This window comes from Thunnus albacares, chromosome 5, assembly GCF_914725855.1.
Source record: "Thunnus albacares chromosome 5, fThuAlb1.1, whole genome shotgun sequence".
Lineage (NCBI taxonomy): Eukaryota > Metazoa > Chordata > Actinopteri > Scombriformes > Scombridae > Thunnus > Thunnus albacares.
Window position 1 is genome coordinate 10,834,774 of NC_058110.1, and position 25,047 is coordinate 10,859,820.

The following is a 25,047-nucleotide window of genomic DNA, read 5'->3' on the forward strand; positions in this document are numbered from 1 at the left end:
TTTTTTTTTGGTACAAGAAAACATTTTGGCCTGATCGTGGTGTTAGATTAAAGTTATTGGTTAACCAAAAACATGAGGATTCATCCCTCTGTGACCATGAACATCCACACCAAACTTTGTGGAAATCTGCCCTGTAGCTGTTGAGATTTTGCTGTTGGGCAGAACATCCTGACATCATGACCCTTAAAGGAAGTAACAGTGTAATAAGGAATTTAAGGGATATTTCAAAGATTTTGTATGGTGCTTTCTTAAAATTGGGGGACTCTCAAGACAGATAAAAAAAAGAATAGTCAAAATAGTCAACAGAGACATCCTGACTTTTAGTCAAACTCCAAGATCACAGGATATTAAACTTCCCATGCTCCCCCAGAGCCACAGAAGACAAGACATCATACAATAGTCTGAGTAGTAAGACTACTAAACTGACCTTCATGTCAGTGAGTCTTCCACTAACATTCTGTTGACAATGTATTTCTCAGTACATGTATTTATTCCTCCAGGTCCATCTCCACTTCTATATTGTGTGCAGTAATGAAAGCTTTTAAAATAACATAACATGTACTCTACATTAACGTCATTTCTCTAGGAGCAAAGGGAGGCATTGTTAAATGTCAGAGATATAGACAAGTGCAACAGTAATGTACAGTAGTGCCATTTATCTTGTGCATTTACAAGGATGTACTAAACCGGTGTCAGTATTGGCTATCATTTGGAAACAGGATGTAGTAAATTTATAAATTTAGTATAGAAGTAACACCAAATGATTTCTTGTTTGCCAATAATTTACTTTGCTAACATTCTACTTCTGTTCACATGAAGCCACTGAAAGAATTAAAACATGGGCGACTTACGAAATAATTGTAAGTGTTTGTTTGTAAGTAACCATATCCTGACTTCAGGTCCGTACTTAACAACATGAGATAAAGACATGAGATTGGTGGTTATCTTCTCATCTCATTACTGGAAAGGAAGCAAAGGCGCTTATTTCCCAAAATGTTGAACTATTCCTTTTAGCATAAATTGTAATATGTTGTCGTGCTCTAGCAACGTAAAGTTCACTGTATAGCCAACAATCCAAGTGAGGTAAATTCCATGGTCAAGCAGTCACTACATAAAACACTGTCCTTTCCTTTTAATTACAGACAGTAGCTTTCATGAAGGTGTATAGAGGTCAAAGAAAGCCCCCCGCCCACCAACAAATGGATTTCAAGGGAGAAAGGAACAGGAGGAGATAACATATTTCAACAGAAAGAGGTCTCGTCTCCGCTCTCTCCTCTTCCTTTGAATGCAAAAATTTCACGCATAAATGCATAAAGGGAAGTGCTGCTTTAAACTTCAAAGGTTCCAACCCATAGGCATGAAGAGAGAAATATCTCTCAAAAGGAGAGTATGGCCCCACCTCGCTTGCTCTACGAGATGCAACAGTCAATTCCATGGAACTTATTTGGAGATCCCCACCTGTGCATTTGGTATAAAACACTTTGCCTGTGGCTTTGTGTTCCAACTGAGCCTCCATGAAAAACCCCGGGTTGGTTCATTTTTAAAGAAAGAAAATAGGACAAGGCATGAGGTGAAGAGGACAGACTGAGACAAACAGAGGAAACAGAGAGAAGGAACAAAATAAAGATGATGATTAAAGGATATCAAGAACTGAATGAATGCAGGGTTGAAAAAGTGTAGTAAGACAGATAATGAGAGGGAGAAATAATGACAGAGAAAGTTGCAGGACAGCAGCAGAGGAGCAGTACAGTTTCTTGTCTTTCTTCTTGCCAGCAGACATGGCTCACACCAGGCTCTGTGAGGCCAAATGTAAAAGGTAACCATGCAAAATGGATGGCAACAGGTAGCAAACATGTGCTCCACATCAAGAGGAGCCTCTGGTTAAACCACTGCTAACATCAAAGCTACAGCTACCCTAGCCTCTCTCGAAGTACTCTCCCTTCAAAGCCTGATGCTGGATTTTAGGTTGAGGGTCACACTTTTTCTGTTTGTTTCTGTTGAAAAAAGAGCTGAATCCACAGCCTTGTTTGTGTTCTCAAGAAAGCTCCTTGTCAAATATTGAATTTGAAATATTGACAAGGAAGTAAAAGTAGAGTAGCCTCAGTGCACTGACCACGATGTGGTTCATGCAGTCCTGAATAACAGGAGTACAAAGGCAAGTTTAGTTGTTTGTGTACAAGTTGTCTGGCCCCACAAAGACTTGGCAGATGGTTGGTGTAAAAAAAAAGTTGTGAATTCTATATGTCCCAACAACAGACACACATGTGGCAATGATATACTGTATACAGACAATGGTTGAATACTGGGATTTCTCCACAATTCTCAAATTCAATTCCAAAATCTACAGTACCACTTTTCCCTGGAGGGATTTCTGCAGTAACCCAGGAGTTTAGCAAATGCACACTGTCATTGTGCGCCAGTGCGTTGATGCACTGCAGAATACCATTGGTACTGAAACAAAGATCTCAACATTGCTACCACGGAACTGTCGTAGTTAAGTACTATTGTCCATGAAGTGCATTATTATGGTAATATACTGTAAATGGATCAACTTTTCAGCCTCAGACGTTTCTACAGACTACTTGTCATCTTAAAATACCAGCTTACAGTTCAGTTTTATGGTAAAATATTCTTCAATGTGAACACAGCAGAGTCCAAAATGTATAAAAGAAAACTATGCCGGCCTTTCAACAAGTGGATGACTCAGATACACAGGCCTTCATCCCCAAATCGAAGTGGAGAGCAGCATTCAACAAATTACGCAGATCAGAAGATCGTCCTAATATTACAACTAAACACAGAGATCCCAGGTTTCCCAGGAAAAGTTATAAAAACCCAGAAATAAATCATTTTAAAGTTGCAGGAAAATATCCAACCCTGATATAGACATAGTCAATAATAACTTGATTACATTTTCGTTCTCCTCGTCCCTCTGTGGAGACCACAGTCACATGCATGACAACAACATACATAACAGAGCCACTGATCTGAAATAAAATACCACAGTCAACATGCAACAGTATTAGTATCATTAAACATTTTACTGTTTGCTGCATGGATAATCCAGAGCAGTTTGATATTGTTCTGGGCAGACTGACTGACCTGATTTTGACTCTCACACAACAAATACAGTATACAGTAGACTTATACAGTATCAGTCAGAAGTTTGGAAACATCTTCTCATTCAAATGAATGGGAAAGTGTGTCCAAACTTTTGACTGATACTGTATCTTTCTGGCTCTTAGAAGAGACGGCAGACGGTTTGGCATAGAGTGTCACGCAGCCTGATCCGAAAATAAATAAATAAATGAGCAAGGCGCTAAGCCGGGCAGAGGACAGATGCAGGGATTGATGACTCTCAATTAGACCTGGTACGCCCGGTGGCCGGGCTAATGCCATAATGATTCATCCATGGTGCACTGCAGCCTTTGTTGATCAATGTGATATATGTTAATCCGAAGCTCAGGCATGAGCAGAATTCATAACCAAAGACTCAGTGTGAGGGGATTAACAACGACACTAACTGAAGGAAACAAACACCAGCCATGGATACCAAGAACGGGTGATCCAGAAAACATCAGCCATAATGGCTGCTACGTGTGGATTAACAGGGGGTATTTAGCATCTCACCAGCATAATGTCAGCATCTGTGTCAAGGACAACTAATTGTGTAGCTGAAGGAGCTAGAACGTTCTTTGTTTGTAAGTCTGCATTATGTGTGTGAAAAATAGAGTGAAATGTAGCAACATAGTGCTAGGTGGAGGCTAACAGTCAACAAAAGTCAGAATTTATCTTATTCATTCATGCAGACCCACATGCAAAATGAGTTTGGATGTGGTTGCTATTTGTACAGGAAAAATAATAATTAATTGTGTTTATTCATAAATAAAAATACACACGTCTCACAACTGTGAAGAAAATTTAAATGTGCAAGCCATGCACACTCACATACAAAAAAAGCTGTCTCACTATTAATTAGAAAATTCAAAGAATAAATAATGCACCCACAACATACAAATAGGACTTGTCAAAACAGAAATAAATAAATCCTAAAACAGCCACAAACACAAACACACACACCTTGAGTACACACACATGCGTCATATCAAAACGGTGAGCAAGCAGTGAATCAGACTCCCACAACCTGTATAAAACGCACAGTCACACAAGCAAACATCTTCATGACCTCACTGCATCTCGACTTTCTAGTGTTGGTGTTTCACACTTTTCAAGAACCACTATTTCAAGAACCATAAGGATCATAAACCGATTCATAAGCAACACAAGCTTTCCTAAAACAAAATATAAATGTGTTACCTACGTGATTACATATTTGGAACATAACAATGCAAAATAAAATTTACAAGACCTGAAATTTGATTGGTAAAATTTACAAATGTCAGTTTTTCAAAGAAGATGAACAGGATGTTCTTGTTATAGACACAATCCATAATCCAAATAATCCATAATCCAAATCTAGACAAAAAAGTCCAAAATCCAACCTGTTATCAAGCTCAGTCTAATCAACAAATCAACAGGTCTTAATGTACGAACTAACACAAGAGAGCAACTAAACTAAAGTCTGTAATGTTTTATAAGGCCATCAGAGGTTAATTTAAAACAGCAGTGTTTGTAACTGCAGAAGACTGGCTTAGATTTTGTTTTATGATATTATAGAGTAACTGAGCTTCATTTTGCATAGCATTACTGGTATATGTGTCGCTGGCTAATATCAGCCAAAGATGGACAGTAATGCTGAAAAGACATCCAATGTTTAACTGTTTAAAAAGTGTTTAGGGGATCAGAAAAAATATAATAAATGTGATAACCTAACGACCATAACAATATTAATATGAAGGATTAAATTCAGTATTTGTACACACTTCAATACCTAAAAAAAATCAAAACACTTGCCAGTCTCATTAGACTGTTGATTTACTCTAAATGTTCTAAAATGATGAATGTAGCGCAACAGCCTCCTAAAGAGGACAGACTGATTGTGATAAGATACATTGGTTTGGGCATCATGATTGGCTGCGCTGTGAGCTCGACTTGAAGTTTCATGGATCTCAATTTACCGTTTGTTTCAGATGTGGCCTTGGTTCCGAGTGGCCTTGCAAAAGGAGAGCTGAGTTAAAGTGAATTAACTCCAATACAGAATGAGACACCACTCATGACTTGTTATATACAGTAACATGAGAAGCCAACAATGGACTACAAACCATGCATAAATATTGATGTCAAGGGTGTTTTGATGTTGCGTTTGATGTCAAGGTATCTTTTTTTCGGCTTCCTCTTGTGTTAATAATGGACCATATTCAGTATAATGTTACTTCACTGCCCTCTTTTGTTTGGTCTTTTTCTGGAGCTCCTGTATTACAAGCTTGCATTTAGTCCTTGATACAGATGCTGGTGGTGAACATTTGTGAAGAATAAGGGGAGGGCTTAATCATCACTACAAAGAGCAAAGTTCTGAATTGGATACATCTCACATTCAGAACGTGTCAACACCGTTTCATGGAGGGGCACGGCTTGTTACATTCTCATTATGGAAAACGCCAAAACACATACGGCACTGAAACATCTGCTCACAGTTGGTGTGTTAGACTGGGGACACACCTACAAACTTGTAGAATACACCCAATTTTAAAGATGACCAACAAACACAATAAGTGTCTTAGATATCCTCTCTGTCAGTGGAAAAACAAACTGTTAAGGATGGGGTACCACCCTGACACCAAGTCACTGTCGACTCTGTTTGGCAAACTGTTTGCAGAGTACACAGTCTTACCTGAGCTCAGAATCATCGCTGTGGATAGTGATGGTCTGGGGTACATTAAAGGGGTTTTTAAGGACAAACTCCATGTACTCAGCAGAGCCCAGGCTGGCGTAGAGCAGGTGCTGGGTGGTGATGGCCTGGCTCAGCATGTTGGCAATGGCCTCTGTCTTGTTGCGCTCTTCAAACGGTTTGATGTGCTGAAGTTCTCTGGCCAACCGGGCTTCCTTAGTCTGATCCTAACACCCAAGAAAAAGACATTCACACCCGGCAATGCAATATCATAATGTTCTGTACATCCCAGATCCTTCACTCTCTGTTTAACCTCTGAATAAAGTGGTTTAGATAATCTGGCTAAACTGTTGGCTAGTTAAAAACCTTCATACTTAGAATGATAAAAACAATGGCCAAAAATGTTTTTTCAAAAAAAATTAATTAAAGTTAGTTTAAAAAAAATAATGGAGTTTTCTCCATGACATTTCAGTGACTTTCAAGGCATCTAATAACACATTCTTCATGGCTACTTTCTAATGACATATATTGGTGTGGTAGAGTGGGAATGAACGCTCAGCAAGCTTAATGTTACACACTTTCCTTCATGGTCAAGTGTTGTGAACATGACAACATGACCTTTTCAAAACCTTTGAGACTTTCATTTTTCAGTGGCTTGTGAACAACGTTCCATACACCCGCATACGATCACCCATGGTACACTGAAAACAGGTATTTTGAACAGAATCAATATTACATATATATATATATATATATATATACACACAGATATATATAATAGGTTTTTCTCAAATTCTGGTTTCGTTTTCACATCCTTGTTCCAACACAGATGGTAGAATAGAAAAGGCGGGTATGTCTTTATTCTAAGACAACCTTACAATCATCCATCAATCACTACATCTGTGTTTCATCATAAACGTAACTATAGTTCAACTAAATTAGAATCCATGAGCATACTGTGATATGGTGTGCTGGACTCAAACCCTCTTAACACTATAACTAGTACTATAAACTGCATGATGCCAGGGATTCTGGCCAGTAGGCACACTTGTCTTAAAAATAAATTAAACTCCTCAAATTGAGCTTCAAAATCAGGGCGGTGAAGCTAAGTGTCTCAGAAAAAAATAATATGAAGATTTTCCACAGGTCTAGCGCACTGAAATTATGCTGGGGAGAAACCTGGTCCAAATTAAGTCGTGGCTATCAGCCCAGAAAAGTCAAATCCAAATTGAATTGCAAACCAACTCTAAAAATCTTCTTCCTATGTGAGCAAGACTCAGATATATTCTGCATAGTCTCGACTGTTAGGGGGGTTGTGAAACCACAAAAACACAGGTCGTACCAGAAGAAATGTAATGTGTAAAATGTCTGAGACAGATATGCACCACAGCCAAAATTACATTTAGCATGTGCACCCATGGGTGAAAGAACAAGATGAGCCTTAAGGTAGAAGAACAATTAACACCTTCTTGTACAGTCACTAAAACACAGAGGGTTGAAGGGCACATCGCCACGAGAATTGTAACACTCGCAGGCTGTCTCCACGCCTTTATGAAAGCTCCCTGGTGACATGTTTCACTGGCAGAAAGAAAGCTGTTTCTCTGCCTCTGTTGTCCATTTGAGATGTAAGTGAAGAAGACACACAGGGAAAGACTATTGTTTCTCTGCTTTAGAGACAGGCAGCTATTCTTGGCTCCCCATTGGCTGAAGTGCAAAGTTTGACCTCACCGTGACTTTAGTCGCTTTAGCATCTTCCTTGCCCTCTCTCTGATGCACAGCGGCCATGCAGTTGAGCTTGTGGCGCCCACCGTCAGGCTCGTTTAGGTTGTGCTCTGCGGGCATAATGGTGTCAGCTCTGATCCCGCGTCTGAACGGTGGCATGTGCGCCTGGTCTATCTGCAGTCTCTGTGCTTGTGCAGCATTCCTCGCTGTGAAGGAAAAACAGACCGCAATCATGAATATATTTACTGAACAGAGTGGAATCTAATCTCATTGCCATTTTGACCATATGTTCTAAAAACCCTCCAAATGTCCAAGGGAGAGAGGCGCCGACAGATTAAAGTATTGTTGGAGCACAAGAAACAACAGCTTGTACACAGACAATGGTCCAGTCAACAACTGGCACAACTACAACTGGGCCAAAGCCCTTCTGCTGGGAAAACAGACTAGCTCTGTCTTCCTATATTATCTTTCACCTCCATGACTATGTATCCTCTGCAAGAGGTAAAATATCTGATTCATCTACTAGTCTCCAAATAATCCATCCTCATTTGGACTGGATCATACAACTTACCCGTGTTCTTTAAAAGCTTTGACAAGAGAATTTGCCTAATCCTGCACTTTGAAAAACACTCAGACACCAACATAGTTTAAACTCGGGGATGGTCAAATCGTATTTTTGTTATTTAAACCTCTGTTTGTGGCCATGTGATGCAGAGCAAGCGGGAAGATAAAGTGGCCATAAAACGGACAAAAATAAGCAGTGCAGCATAGAGAGATAAAATGAGTAGTACGTCAGTGAATTGAGGAAGAGAGAGATGGTGAGAAAAAATAGATGATGACAGAACAAAAGAGGTATGAGGCTTATGTAAAATAGTTTTATATTTAAGCTCTTCAGGAATATTAGCTAGCTTGGGGCTGGACAACAGGGTGCAAACAAATAGGAATACATAAATCAGATATGAATAGCTCTGAACAGATATGAAAAACATTAGATTTTTTGCAGTAATAGATTTGTTTAAATGGTAAAGATGTTTTGTCCATTTGCATAAGTTTGTTTTTTGCTGCAATGCGTTGAGCTCTCTCAGCCACCGTAGTAAACTGACAAAAGCTACAACAATCAATGACGTCTAAATAGATGTTTAACCAACCGATCAGCCCAGTATCCTCAACTGGCTGTACCGTAATTAAACAGGACAAACATCATAAACATTACTGAGGTCATTTATCGGGATACACTCTTCTATATTCCTCTCTCTCTCTGTTTTCCTCTCCTAGTTTCACTTTTCATCCCTGGACCTTTTTCCTTAGTCTCCTTATCAAAGGGGCATTGGGTCGACTGCCAGTCACCTTACCAGATAGTGTCTACACTGTTTCTTTCACAGCTTCAGGCTGACAGAAGTGTGACTGAGCACACACACAAAACACAGCTGCTCTGTTCAGTGTGGCTTACTGTCACGGCTGGACTCAAGTGAGAGCAATTAGGCGCATTGTATGTTTAAAAGGCACCGGGAAAGTGGAGTGGAGAGAAGAAAGAGTACAGGGTGTAAGAGAGACATGAGTAGTAGAGAGGTGGTGGTGAGGGGAGGAGAGGTGAGATAGGTAACAAACAAAACAGTCAACAGAATGTGTTTGTACAGTAACGAGCTGTGAATATTTGATTGCAACAGTTTAGGGGATATATTTGCAGTGAACCTTTGCATGCATTGATTAGTAAACATGTTTTATACAGATGTGTTTGCTTCCATATGCATATTTTCTATCATCGTATTAGTATGACGTGTGCTATGAACAAATGTTTTTGAGGTATAATTACACGGTGAGGTTTGTTCTCAGAGTGTGGTGCAATTCTAGACCTGCCAGACCTGCTTTATATCATCATAAGTAGTTATCTGCTTGTTTTTCACCACTCTGTCTTACATGATACCTCTTGTTTGTGTGTGTGTGTGTGTGTGTGTGTGTGTGTGTTTGTGTTTTAGTCATCGTTTGTATTTGAGGACAAATTTAGGAATATAGTACACCAGTTGACTGGCGATGGCTTGTCTAATTGAGGGAAAAATTGGTTTCCCCAGTGTGTGTGCCTTTGCTTGGACTGTGAATGCGCACACACCCACACACACACACACACACACACACAAAATACAAACAGGACTGTGGCTAGCCACCAGAGATGCTTCTGCAAGCTCAATTAGGCTGAAAATTGAGTGGTTCAGTGGTGCAGCCAACAGACAGAACGTGAAATGGATCTGGTTGAGTTGATCAAGGCAGGGACATGGTCACTGCCCAAATGAAAGGCACTAATTGCTCTGAACAGTACAGTATATGTACACATGTGCTTAGACATACATCAGAAGGTAAGTAAAGAAAAACATGAGCAGTTAGTAAAAGTGAAGTTGATTGATATGTTAGGACATAAACAGACATGTTTCAGTGGGCTGCGGATTAAAGTGCTTGCCATTGAGTTGCAGGATGTTCCTGGAGGACAGGCTTCCTCCTCTGAAGCCACCAGTGACTTTGCGAGGTGTGATGATGTGAGAAGGGGACGACATCACATCTGCTGCCCTCCTCCTGCCAGGATCTACTGGGCACCCTGTAGGAGAAACATGCAGTTTTTAGTTTAATATTTAAGATATTATCATTTTTAAACTTCACACTAGTCACACTCAAACTCAAACATGAACTTTTAGCAGGTGCAGATTCTCCACAAGAAGGAGCTGTTTGGTCATTGTCAGACCAGCTTTATACATGCTGGTATTTTTTTTTCCTGCATCTCACTGACCTAGTTTTTTTTATTCTTGTTTTGAACAAATAAATTGCCTAGAACCCCCTACCTCCCTATCCAAATTATCCAGTAGAACAGAGGACACACAATGACACCTTTGTAGGTTTACACTGCTCCTGCTTTTACTTGTCCCTTTCTTCCCAACGAAGAACTTGTTAAAATCGCACCTGACTGAAACTCAAGCTTGTTTGTTTCAAACTCATGGATAGCACTTGTTTCTAACGAGCAAACAAGCTCAGCCAGTGAGCAAGCTCACATCTTTTGTGATCATACATTACATCTGAGGCATGCTCATCCCACTATCAGGATCATAACTCATAGAAGCAGTTATCTCTGTAACTCTTGACTTTTTTCATTCTATTTAAAGACCAGATCTGTGCAACTGTGGTAGTGGCTTGAGATTTGGGTGTTTGCCAATTCTTCCAAGTAGCAAGCCAAACCCAGATCTGAGGCCAGATACGGCCAGTTTGAGAAAAAAAAAAAACAGTTTTAGGCCAAAGTTGTCTTTGAAGTCACATGTGCAACAATACATTTTCATTGTAGACAGTGCCAAAGTGAACATAGTCCAGGATAAACCCTGGCTTAGAACACCCCAGGCAGGATCAATACATGGAGACAAGCCTACAGCAGTTAATTAGTGGCCTGAAATTGCCAGAGAGGTCTGGATGCAGAACGCTGGCAACATGTTGAGTGTCATGCTAAGTGATGGTTACTGTTGGTCTCTGTTCGCTTTGGCTGAATACTGAGTTGCAGTCAGACAAATCAGCATAAAGATGTTAAATATCACCTGCAATCCCCTACAACTATTTTTGGAGATGGCTGGAAGGGCTGATCAGAACATTCAAGATCCTTCTTTTGAAGAATTATTTGATTTTTGAATTGTCCTAGACACTATAAGTCCTGTCATTACAGAGGCTTTATGTCATCATTTGTATGGTGAAGCTGACAGTTTAGGGTTACGCAACAAAACTTGCCTCTTGACAACCAGACTGCCTTCAGCTTTCAACCATTTGTTTTGGTGTCTGTCCCTTGATAGCAAAAACATAATTTCTTCCCTTTTTTTAATAAAAGGCAAGTTAATAAATAAGCACTCCAGGGTGCGCTTGTTCTAAGACAGTGAATAATAATCGATATTAGTTTTTCTCCTAATGTTAATTCATCCTATGCAGAGCCTCTACAGTAGCTGTGGAAAAGGCATGCTTATGCCTCTGAACAGTGCTTTATACACAAAACGCCCGGTAATGGAAGAGTGATACATAATTGCTCACAGAGTCACAACCACAACACCAACCTGTAGCCATGTACCTTCTTCATAAGAGCATTTCCAAATACCACAGGTCAAAAGACTTGTTTTATGCAATTTACAGGTACACTGAGGCCAACACTTAGAACCTGTTAGATACAATTTACAGCTGACTGGAGAAGTAATTAGGGCCCGAGCACAAACGTGCCAGAGGCCCAATGGTCCCTGGCACTGAAAGTGCAAGGAACCTATTGTTTTTGAGGGGCTTGGGATGCTCGAAAAAATTGGCACAAATGTTAGAGCTAACGAAAATTGCAAAGTCCTGCAGTGACTGGGCTCGGGCCTGGCCGGCAGGCTCCATAGCGCCCCAAGAGCGGGGTAAAGTTGCTTTCACATTCATGAAATTCGGTGGGTTCATTGCTTTCATCATTCTGGACATAATAAATATTTTTTCATTCTTTTTCTTCCAACAGGAAGTCAGCCATTTTGGATTTCATGTGTCAATTTTCATTTTACAAACACATGTTTAAGGCCTTTAGGATGCGCGAAAACTCACAAAACTTTGCACCCACGTTCAAAATAGTAAGCCTTTCAATTACTATCACAATTGGGTTTGGGTGTGGCTTTTCAGCTCTGTAGCTCCCCCTTATCACTTTTAGCATATTTGAGGTAGGGGTGCTCGAAAACTCACAAATTTTACACATGCATCAGAAGTGGTGTAACTTGATGTCTGAAATGATCTTGGGTTTGGGTGTGGCAAGATGGCTCAAGAGCGCCATGTCAAAGCCCCAACTTTTACATTTGATGTGTATATTCGAAATTTGGTAGGCAGCTGTAATATCTTCAGACTTTAAAGAAGCCTCATGGAGCCATACCCTGAGTCCAACAGGAAGTCAGCCATTTTGAATCTACTTTGCATTTTTTTCGTAAAGAGAAGCCATTGGCAGGTGCCGTATTTTAACGAACTCCTCCAAGAGATTTAACCCGGGCTACTTCAAATTTGGTAGGTGACATCTACCTTTGCGATGCTAAATTGTGAAGCTTTTTAATTTTCAAGGAACACCCTTGGCGTGGTGTGCTGGTCTATTTTGCCCAAAACATGTCTGGGGCATTAAACAGGAAGTTATCGTAACTCGACTTTACATCATCCAATCTGCCCCAAATTTCTCATGTTGATAAGAGTCCAGGCCTGAACACATCTACATGTAAATATTGAGTCATAGTCACAGCGCCACCTACTGACAACAGGAAGTCTGCCTCACATGACAAACATCATCCGATTTACATGAAATTTACATGGTGCGGTCTACAATTGATATACAGCAACAAGATGTATAATTAGTGGGTGTTCTCTAGTGCCACATAGTGGACACAGGAAGTAAAAGTTATCTCCTATGTGCAATGTCCAATATTCATGAAAATGTATATCCATGTCAGTTGCCTTGTGGTAAATGTATTGCTGCATTACTACAGGCAACAGGAAGTGAAATATAAATGACACATAGTTCATCAAATGTATGTTTCCAATATGTCACCTCCAGCGCCACGTACTGCAAAAAGGAAATAATATTTTACCCATTCACAGTGTCCGATAATCCTGAAAATTCAGAGCCATGTCAACTGTCATGCAGTAGTGGTACCACGGCTGCCGCTCCCTCCAACAAGCGCAAGGTGCAAGGGCCCATTCAACGCTGCTTGCAGCTTTAATCAAAACTTAAGTTTATGGCTCTTTGAAATACAGAACACTTTGACACAATGCTCCCATTAGTTCCTAAGCTTTGGAACATCACAACATACCTAATTGAGGTGCCTAATTGAAGTGTAAGAAGTTTTAGCATTTTCAGAGAGGCTCTGAGATACCTCATCCAGGAAGCTTTCGAATGAAATATGGTGAGTTCAGCAATTAAGTGGCTTTACCGCCCAGAACTGATGGCTCAGTGAGCTTGTAGGAGTTTTAGAAGGGGAGCCAAAAGTACCCTCCAAATCTTTTAGAGGCAAACTCCTTCATCAACAAACTGATAATGGGCGGCAGCTAAATGAGTAATGGGGAGCTGGTGTTGCCATGCAAACAGACACAGACAGCGCAGTTCTGCAGATTAATGGGTGAGGTGTCTGCCGTCCCAATGCATTCCCCTCATCATCCATCACCCTTCCCTGGCCACACGACTCAGCCGAATGTATTTGTTTGAGTTATATTTCCCAAATATTACTGTGAAGACATTATTTCTGCCATCACATAAACATCTCCAATCAATAACAAAGCAATAGAGATCTCATTCTCGACGACTCATTATGGGCCTTTCAGCTGCTTTCTTTTGTGTGGAGAAAGGCTTTGATGATGGATAGAATAACACAATAAGCCTGCAAGAATGTGATAAGATGAACACCCGGTGCTACTTGCCCACAATAAAACAAATGGACAGTTGATGAACCCAATTATGACCCTCTGATTTAATCATTCAATCATTTTAATTAATCGTCTATCACTACAACCATCATTAAACTCATCAGATAATACCTACTTTAGTACTAATCCAGGTTGACATGGATGTCTTGCTCTCAGTCACATTATTCGTCCCTAACTACTGAATCAACCTGGCAGATTGTTGAAACAGAGCTGATGAGCTTCATGACTGAAATGTGGGCTTATACTCACATATTGGTTTGTGTTGCTGAGAAAAAGCACAACTTTTGCTGCTATGTGTTGCCAGTGTGGAGGAGAGTAATTGTGAACAAAGTGCCAGGGGGCTGAACTCTATCAAATTTATTGACTACCTCTCGCTGGTTGCATGACAACAACCCTACTCGACACCACACCACCTGCCCGCCCTCTTTGCTCTGCTGGCAGTTCTTGAGGTTAAGGCCACAACAAACCCCTGATTTACTGGCCTCTAGAACAAATAGGAGCAAGCACCAAAGGGGTTTCAAAGTAGTCTGCAATATTCGATTTCTTCTGCCTCACCGTTCCAGGCCACTGACCTTTCAGAATTAGCTGATTCTCCCTCTCACCTCAGGGCTAAAAGCAAGGTTGATGAAGTCGGGCCTTAATGTGCCAACAGCAAGAGCTTTTAATGAGTGAGACATACTGTATGTGCACCGCTTGGGGGAAGTCACCTAGCTAAACTAATTGTTAGGTAAATTTCACTGATATTTTGTTCCACTTGAGGCAGCTTTAGGCAGGATTCTCTCCACTCTCTCCTGCTGCAACAGTCAGTCTCTCCAGGGCTTATCAGGCTGCTGCAGATGAGGAGCACTGTGAGGTCTGGAGAAGGTTCTAATCTGTCTTCTCGACTGTGCAGAGGCAGATACATGCTTTCTGTTGTGTGTGTGTGTGTGTGTGTGTGTGTGTGTGTGTGTGTGTGTGTGTGTGTGTGTGTGTGTGTGTGTGTGTGTGTGTGCGCGTGTGTGCGTATGTGTGTACAGAGCAAAAGAGAGAGCAAGAGAAAGTGCCAGCAAAAGAGAAAGGATATAGACACAACTCAGTCAGCAAAACAATTCTATATCAATGGACTTTCCCTTCTATCACATATGGGCCTTTTTACTGTCGGCAAGTTGCACTATTCAATATTTTTTATGTTAACAATGAATCAAATGACTTTGTGTAACGTGAAAGAGGTCACTTGTGCAGACGAACCCACAGATATCTATCACCCAACCCTGCAGATTTCCATGGATCATTTCAGCATTTTAGTATTTCCCCTCTTATGAACCATGTTTCCAGCAACAGCAGGCAGCTGTTTTCAGTGACAAAGGCCTAATAAAATGACTGCATGCTAACTGCCCAGCACAAAACAGCAGACAGACAAAAATATTGACTAGCTGGTGAACATAGTGGACCATCTAGCAGCTAAAGAGGTAGATATTTTTCTAAGAATTTGGTTGAGAACAAAACAGAGCTTAAAAGAGAGTGAATACTATCAGGGAGGAAGAAACACAAATCTAAATAAACGCTAATGTTGCTCAGTGTCTGCTGGATGTGTAACTGGGTTTGCTAACCTGTTCACTTAAATAACTTTTTAAGATGATGTAAAATGCTGCATTTTCACCTTGTTGCACTGCAGCATTTTAATGCAGCTTTAAGATTTAATCCATTTATGCATCTGTGTCACATGAAAATGGGTACAAACGTTCTCAACTAATAGACACGTCTTTACCTCTGTTTGCGGCACCCAGAGTGAATATGGGTTTGTTCACATTTACTTGTGTCTTAGTTTCATGTGCAATCACGCCACATTGAACATTTGTTTCATGGCCAGTCAGAAAGGTCGGAGGGTCAATAAAATAAAAAAGGGTTTAGCCCCCTGGAAAGATGAATATGCTCTTCACTTTTCAAAACTGATCTGACCTACTGGTGGTACTAGGTGAATAGTTAAGTTCATTACAGTATAAATGATCTTCCTGGGACCATGAATATCCCTTTCAGATGACTGACTGACTGACGCTATCATCACTATCCTCAGGTTTCCACGGCTGGTGGTACAAAACACTGGGAGACACATATTTTAATATATATTCAATATATATTAATCACTGTTAATAAGCCACCTGTCAGTCCATAGTATCAGTCTTTGGAAAAGCTCTGGGCTTTACATTATAATGACATCTTGGATTACAAAGATTATTCACTGTTTTCTATTCTCTAACTTTGGGACAAAGTTATTCATGTTCACACACACACTAATTGTTCTGCTATGGCTCGGTGGATCTCTCAACAAAGTAATAATATTGACAAGGGTTACTAAATATTATAAGTTCTAGCAAAGTTTTCATTTGTGTTAAAGTTAAACATCTCTCTTTAATGTTTCTCTTCAACTGCCTCCATCTTTATTTCCTCCTCAGAGTTCATGTGGATTTAGCAGATGAAATCAATAAAGCGATGTTGCTTTCCTCTGGATTCACCAGTCGATCAGTTTCATGGAATGAGCAGGCGGTCGTCATGGTTTATACACTCCTCATCTGCTCCTACAGTTCACTGTGTGGAAGCGCTGTTTTCCTTCCTCAAGACTTCAAACCGCAGCAAAACCAACCCCCCCCCCCCATGTTTCAGCCATGATTTCACAACTCTCTATTATTATGATTAAGCTACTTCCTTTTGTCCTTTAAGACGCTATTAATAAAAGCTGCTTTATAGAATGATTGAATAGGCCTGACAGCGTATATCATTACCATTTAATTAATTACTTGTCAATCCCACCTTGTGATAATTAAAAAGGATACCATTTGGTGTTTCACTCTTTTTCATTTGGAAATGACAGTCTGCCACTCATTTTTTCCAATAAAGCCTAATTCAGATGAATTCCCAGCGGGGAGAAGTAAAGACATGATTAATAGCATGCATGACTGAAACACATAAAATTAGAAAAAGGAGAGAGCGTCTGGACTGCATTGCTTGTGAATTATATTGGTATGGAGCAGCGACAGAGATCCACATGATTATAAAAACTAATACATATGATTATATAACAAATGCATTTTTAGGGTGAATATGTAACATCATGGCTCACATGGCTGATACAGAATAAGGTACATTTTCACAGCACTAATTCCTACAGCAAGATTCATATCTCACCACTGCTCTGAGCTTCTCCTTTTAGCAAAAATACTGTTTTCATTACCTAATTAATTTTAATCACTTCTTCAGTTTTTCTGAGTGCTGTTAAGTTGCTGCCAATGAAACTCAACACTTCCTGCAGATGTTTCAAATTAAGAACCTATCAGGACTGGGAGGGATGCCCTGTGAGTCAAAGGTCCGGTCTTCTCTGCAGGTAAATAAAGGCCCTGGACACTACTAGATAATTCATTAGACTTACACTACAACATTATCATATAATAATGCATGGCTAATAATAATAATAAATCATTGCATTAATCTAAATCAACAGGATCCTCTCAGCAGTGAAAAAAGCTTTAGCTCCTCTTCCTGTCACACACTTCTTTTCTATTGCACTGTGCGTCATCAACTATTTTAGAACAACCGTCCTTCACCTCTCAAGCTGAAATGCAGGAGCATTGTCTGCACGGTGTCAACACAGAAATACAGCCGTGCTTTCGGCTTGGCCAGTGTGAATTTTTGAGTCCATCCAGTGGGGATTTAGAGGTAGTAGAATCTTCTCAATCCATAGAGAAGCCATGTAATCCTTCCATTGAACGTGAAAATCACAAAGAAATTGGAGGAACAGGCTTTTCACATGGTATCAGTGATATCTTCTACCAGTCTGCCTGCCATTTCTGCCGTCCTGACTCATCACACAACCTGTCCACGCTCTGCTACACCTGCCTGTCTATACGTCTGTGTGTATGCATGAGTGCGTACCTTCTTGGCATGTGTGAGTGATTTGATATGCACACATGCTTGTGTGTGTGTGTGTGTGTGTGTGTGTGTGTGTATGTGTGTGTCCTTCCCATCAAATCTCTGTCAAAGTCTTCATACAGCACATCCATCTGTCGCACCGGGGGTAACTTCTGATACTCAAACAACCCCTCCGCCCCCCTCAGCGAGCAATAATGATTGTGCTTCATATCCTTTACCACCCACCAAATAAGAGTGCTGATTCATTACAGCTTGATGACAGACAGTGAAAAAGAAAGAGAAACACAGACGATATAAGGGAATAAGAAGAAAGAAGAATACAGCAACAAGAAGAAAACAAACAGCCACATAGAAGGTAGAAGAGAGAGCGTGTGATTGAAGGGTAAGAGGTAAATAGATGAATAGCAGAAAACAGGAAGACAGTGATAAAAAGCAAAGAGAGGAATGTGAATGTGAGAAAGGCAGCGACAGATGGAAGCAGAAACAAAGAAAAGTGCTTGTGAGTCCTCCCTCCCCAAATTGATTCTGACTGTCGGCCAGGGCGCTTGATGGATATCTGAGCCTTGATTGGAATTTACATGCCAGACACAACCTCCCCCTTCCATCCCCAGCACACCCAATAACCCACTGTGCTCTCAACCTGCTTTGAGTGATAAGCGCAATGAGAAAGTGCTGGCATATTTAGCCCCAACAATAGCACTCTGCAGAGTTTCTGAGGCTGGGAAAATGATGCATTGTTTATGAGAGGGAGTATCGTTTCAACAGTTGATTAATGGCGAGGAAGCTATCGTCAGCTGCCATCACGCCGCAGGGGCACGCCAGGCCCAAATTGGTTGAGTGTGAGGGAAGGGGGGAAAGGTGCTCAGTTGCTAGATGGAGTGGAACTATCACATCAAGATATTTCGCTTTGGCACAGTGTTTGCTTTGCAAGCCTGCACACCTCCAGAAAATGGGAACTTTCAACAGCAGTGGCAGACCTGGGGATTCACTGTCATTTCCCAACTCTACACATCAATAAAAGTAAACAGACAACATTACTTCATAATCTGAGGCTCCAAATGGAATATGACCTGAATAAAAAACTCTCTATAGAAGGAGATTTAGGTGATATTGAAACTGGGTTTTCTTTTGAATATTCTTTTGAATGTTAAAACAAATACAATATTTCTTGTTTTCCTTGGTTTCCTTACATATTGTGGGAACACAACTACCCAGCTATTCACAGCACCTCTCATCCCCTGCATCCACTCCCAACCCTCCTCTGTGTCCCAATGGGGGCAGCAAGACAACAGCAACCCAAAGTGAGGAAACTATCTGGATTGATTCTTAACAAATACTTTCCATGCAGGTGTATTGATCATATAGCAACTTATGCTCATCTTATGTTCAACTATTCAGGGGCAAAAAAGTCTTGCAGTACTTGCCTATGTTTCCTGTGCGTATGTGCAGCCGGCCCCTGAGAATAGTATGGACCGTCATGGGGCTGGAGGCTGTGCGTCGACCCAAATCTGCACTCGCCAGCAGGGTGTCCTCTCCCACGTAATCGGTGGTCAGCACCTCAACCTCATGAAGGGCCTGTACTGCTGTTTTACCCTGACGCAACATGTACTGGGGATGCAAAAATAAGATGGGAGAAAAGCAAATGAAATGTACTTGCAAGTATGTACATGAGCACAAATTTACTTATCAAGACATGTGGGAAAATTATGAAACAAAGAATAAAATAGAGAATAGAGAGAAAATTAAAACGGCTCAGGAATCGGATGGGCGATTTAGTTATTGCTGAATGGATAAAGGTCAAGTTCAAAACAGCTCTGTCATGATCCTGCGTCTTCCTAACCTGCTGCCACCCTCCCAGTGGCTCTGTGTGTGTATGTGTGTGTCATGATCGTAGCTTCAGCACCAGTCAGTCAACGCTTTGAGCCATTTTTCATGCATTACCAGTTTTCCTGTTCTGGCTGTTTCGTCCCTGGACTAACCTTGTCTCCTGTTTCCCCCCAACCCCAGCCGCTCGTCTTGTCTGCCCCGGTTCCTTGCCCTGGATTCCCGCTCTTCCCAGCTTCTAGCCGAAGCTCCAGCCCCATTTTCCCAGCTACCAGTTCAAGCTTCCCCAGGCCTGCATTCCCTTTCCCCAGCCTTCTAAATAAATACACTGTTGCTATTATATCTCTGTTTCCTCGCCTTGGTTCACCTGCTCCTACCCACACAACAAGAATTGCCCTGTTGAAAACTTCTCCCTTATTTTTTTTTCTCATTAAATGGTTTACAAACTTCACAAAGTTGCGAAACAAATCAATTGTACATCAAGGTTGGCAAGAGTTTCTGTCCAATAATAGTAGGATTGAAGAGAGTTGAATTAAAAACCCTTTAACCAGTGATTTATTTTTCTTCAGAGGTTAAAATGAGGAAAACTTGCTTCAGTCACATCCTTGAACACAATACACAGGGCACAACGCTGAATAATACTGGGTTTGTTCAAGACAGATTGAGCTTAACAAACAAAGTTAACTTATGTTCTTTCACGATTCAACTTTTCCAATCACTTTTCTTTACTATGGTACTGGAAACAGCATTTACACTTTGTTCAAAAAATAAGAGTGTGGCTTTTAATTTGTGTAAATCTGTGCTTGTTCTCCCATTGTAGATGAAGTGAAACCATAACTACTCTCATGAAATGTGTGTTTTGTGTTTTTAAGTGAACCTGGTTCATGTATTGAACTGCTTTTTGTATTTCATATTCTATTATCAGTGGCAGGTTTCTCTGCAATGCCTGGTTCATTCTATTAAATGTGTTAAAACACTCTGCAAACGCTGCATGAATCCATGACAGATGCACTGCGTTGCCATGAATGTATGTCATGAGTTGACAATGTATGTGCAAACAGATTGTGTTTTTTCCATGTTTGATGCTTTATCCCTGGAAAGTTCTTGTGATGAAGACGTCAGGTGAGAATAATAACATCTTCCATCTCAATACACTGGAATAATAAGCCAACTGCTCTGACTTCAGTCTTTTACCTTGAGCTCGATGGCAGTAGAACCTATGAGGAGCAATGAGTCGCTGTCCCAGATGTCAATGTGCATGGTGTGGAGGGCCAGGTAGCGCAGGAACCAGCGCTTCTCTCTTGGCCTCAGGAAACTCTCATCTACTCTGAACTGCACCTGCAGCCCTGGAGAGCCTGGACAAGGAGAGAGGAGAAGACAAATACACTGTTCAGAAACTGGGATTATGGGCGTGCACCGGGAGCCTACTGGTTAAGATGCATGCCACATAACCAGATTGTCCGCGATTCGATTCCAGCAGCGGACCCTTGTTGCACGTCACCTTCCAATAACTCTGTCCCCTTTGTTTTCTGTCCACTCTCTACTGTCGCTATAATAAACGCTTAAAAATGTCCCCAAAAATATATATTTAAAAAAAGAAAGAGCCTTACACTGTTAACCTAATCTAAATATGAACACACAGATGTCCCTGTCCAAATGTTAATGGAGAGAAATGCATATAACACCATAAAAAAAACTGACTATGAAGTTACAAAATTAATTAAAGGTACCCTGTGAATCTTTTCGTGCAAACAAATAAAAATGATTTTCACATTCAGTGTTTCTCACTAAAACATATTGTGTATCCTTGAGGGTGAATAAATGTGCTGAGTGCATTTCTTTCCCCATTAACATTCGCAAAAATAAAATATTTGAATATCTTAACCCTCATCCTACCAACATATTTAACACACAAGGACTACTGACTGGGGTCCCTGGGGACCCCAAGAATAAACTGCTGTAAGAAACAACCATCATAGAAAAACTTTAACTAATTTCTTCTCAAAACATTATTAGTTATGTAATTAACGTCATCTGAAACAAAACATATTATTATTATTTTAGGAGAGTTACAGTTAATTTGCATATTGTGTAAAATGAAAATATGTACTTTTCTTTAATATAAATTGCAGCTTTTATCCTAAGGACAATCTTTTCACAAAGCCTTCAAAATGACTGAGAGACTATTTTTGATTGATAGATGTTTTCAGCAGCTGGAAAAACAACTGATCAGGGAGAGCGTTGTAGGTGGGATTAAGAATATGGATATCATCTTTGTACACTTCAAGGCTAGCTAGCTACCTAGCTACATCCACTACATCCATTTGAAAAATGGCCACAAAGATAGTGACAAGGATGGAAGAGATAAATGCAACTGTACAGGTTGTTGAAAGTCAATTTGTAGTAATAACTCTTTCACATTCACATAGTCACTTGTGATTGGTTAGATACAAAAAGTCTTTGTAAGGTGATGTTCCACTATGGTCCTCCAAAACAGCTTCAATGCTTCTTGGCATAGATTATCTTGTTTGTAGTCTCTACTAGAGGGATGACCATCAGTCTTCTAAAAGATATTACAACATTGGGTGTTTTGATGATGTTGGCGGGAAGCTCTGTGTAACACACTGATTCAAAATCTCTTATAGGAATTAAACTGGGTAGAGATCCTGTATCTGTGACAGCCATAGCATAACATTTACATCATTTCTTACACTAATCAAATCATTCAGTAACACCGGGTTCCCTGTGGATGTGGGTACTGTCATCCTGACTAAAGCTCTCCCATCAGGATAGAAATGATTCATCATAGGATAAAGGACATCATTCAGAATAACTGTATTGATCTGGACTGACCCTTCTCTCTAAGGGGACAAGTGGACCCAAATAATACCAGAAAAACACCACTCATTGGGTAACAGAGCCCTGGGACCATCTCATTGTAGTGGGTCAAGCATTCAGGCCTAAACACTTTGAGCAGTCTTTGTCACTGAAGCTTCTGCCATTCATGGGATAATAATAATGAAGCCTCTTTCAAAGTCACTTAAAGGTGCCCTGTGGAGTTTCCTTGTAATAAAGTTTCTGTTTTACATTCAGTGTTATAGAGCATTACCACCACAGGAACTTTGCCTTTCCATAGTTCCTGCAAGGAAAGGGGGCTTAACTCCAAACACATTGTGTGCATGCTTGAGGTCTAACAAACTTGTTGACTGCTCATAAAACATTTGTAAAACCATTTTTTTGATGATATTGAAACCTGAATTGTTTACATCCATGTTTACTTGCTGGAAGTCTTTTTCTTCTACCCAGCTGCATTATGGAAAGTTAAGGATCCAGGGTTTTTTGGAGCTTGATCCATACTATGGAATAAAAGGCAGGATATCTCTTCTTTTATGGAAGCACAATTGTAAATCAGCCTGTAATTTGTCACCCTTCTGTATGTTACACGCTCCGCCCCTGCTGGTGTATCAGTTGTATCTGGTCCGGCCTGATTGAGGGAAAACCAATAAAGAGGGGTCAGGAACCACGGCTATCTGTCTTTTTCCACCTTCCAGTCAGTTAGTTTTTCTGTTTGTTTTTTGATGGGTCTGGTAGTCCTGTTTTTGTGGTTTTATTTATGTTAGGTTTAGTTCTAATGTTGGTTTAGGTTGGAGGGGAGAGCCCAGATCCTACGACCAATTGTGGGTTGGTCGGGTGTCTTCCCCAAGTTATTTTTGTCAATTTTGGCCGGTCCATCAGTCTTCAGAACATATTAAAATGCACAACCTGGAGAAAAAAGTCATTGGGTCTGATCATTATTTTAGCCTTTCCTTCCATCAAGATTGGTTTAAATTTGGGAAGAAGAGCCATAATATCTCTAACCAGCTGTCAACCTTGTGGACAGATCTAAACTGGTACAACAGCCATCTACTGGGAGTCATTAGGCCTGATGATTGCGCTGCATGGGAGTACAATAAGCAGGGAATATGAAGCCATTTTACAGAATCAGGAGCACCCTAGGGTTCCTATAATTCAAGATGATAAGGGCGCCTATCACACTGCCAAAAATCCTCAGGAGTGATTTCACGAACAGCAGGATAAAGTCATGACTTTAATCAGCACTTCTTGCAATTGACACATTTGGACCTTTAAGAGTTGTAGATTTCCCTCTCATTCACTCGAAAGAAAGACATTTTCCTCTCTGAAGAAAATACCTAACACACAGTTTAAAGTCTGTATAAAGGAAAATGAGCAATTTCTTTTTCAACACATTATACATGTTAGAAAATAGTTGCTGAAAACATGTGAAAAGACTGAACTAGTAGTACTGAATTGTGGAGTTAGAGCTTTAAACTGTTTTTCACCATTTCTGTGTTAAGGATTTTTTGGGCAGGCCTGAAATGGTGGTTCTATGACATAGAGGGGTTACTAGCATCTCCCCCGCTATATAAACATTAGATTGCACATACTCATAGTTATTACTCTTTAGTAGTAGTAGTAGTTTCATAAACTTTCATTGGAGACAACTGGGATTCACTTTAGATAATCCACTGTTACTGGTGAATGGAGCCATTTTCAGTTAACGTTAGCGCTCAAGGAGTTATTTTAAACCCAGCTGAAGTGTCTGTTGATGGGTGGAGCCGCCAGCGTCTTCAGCTTCAGCACCAGCTATGAAGCTAGGAGGTCTCCGGCCGGTGAGGGAGAGCATTAGCCGTCAGCACGTCACCAAAAAGCATGGCATGAGGGGCTTTTGCTCCAAGGGTGACGGCCACAATGAAGCTGCCACAGACTTTTCAGCAGAGAAGTCAGTAACATTAAGTGCACTGAACTCATTTAAGCTACATTTTTAATTAAGTAAGTCCACCTTTACCTACAAAACAGGTGCAAAATTTAACAGTGGCTCCTAATGTTACTTTGTTATTTTAAAACATCATCCATTTTGCTTGCCTTACACCTACAAACAAGGCATATTTTAAATTGTGTATTTTTATACCGGGGTTAGGTATGAGTGTTGTTAACTTAGAGGCTGTTCAGTTGGGCTGTGCTTTCAGCGCCTTCAGCGGACACGCCCCCAGCATTTAATCGCAGAGAATACTGCTTATTTTTCCGCAATTTTGAAACCTAATGTTATATATTTGGTGATTTTTTTAATCATTCAAACTTGGCTGGGTGGTTAATTACACATTTTTCTGTGGTGAGACAGAACACATATTTATTATTGCTTCACGCAGACTTTAAGGACTGAAGCTGTTCTGATGACAATGGGTGTAAAGTAAATCTCATTAGAAATTAGCAATTTTTTTCATATTGTTAGCAATTTTTTATTTCGTCCCCAACAAGGTCACATGCAGGGACACACACACCATCCATTTTTTGGTTAAATCAGTTCAGAGTACAAGCCCAGA

The 25,047-nt window shown here is 40.5% G+C and overlaps 1 protein-coding gene across 3 annotated transcripts in view; it reads right to left on the reverse strand.

The window, feature by feature from the left end:
* nphp4 (nephronophthisis 4) overlaps positions 1–25,047 on the reverse strand; it is a 168,273-nt gene that overhangs the window by 18,660 nt on the left and 124,566 nt on the right. For all 3 annotated transcript variants that reach the window (XM_044351856.1, XM_044351857.1, XM_044351855.1), the window contains exons 16-20: positions 20,861–21,021; positions 19,267–19,450; positions 9,963–10,097; positions 7,517–7,716; positions 5,792–6,015 (exon numbers count right to left, since the gene is read on the reverse strand). In XM_044351856.1, coding sequence (XP_044207791.1) covers positions 5,792–6,015; positions 7,517–7,716; positions 9,963–10,097; positions 19,267–19,450; positions 20,861–21,021 — 904 coding nt within the window. The remainder of the gene's footprint in view (positions 1–5,791; positions 6,016–7,516; positions 7,717–9,962; positions 10,098–19,266; positions 19,451–20,860; positions 21,022–25,047) is intronic.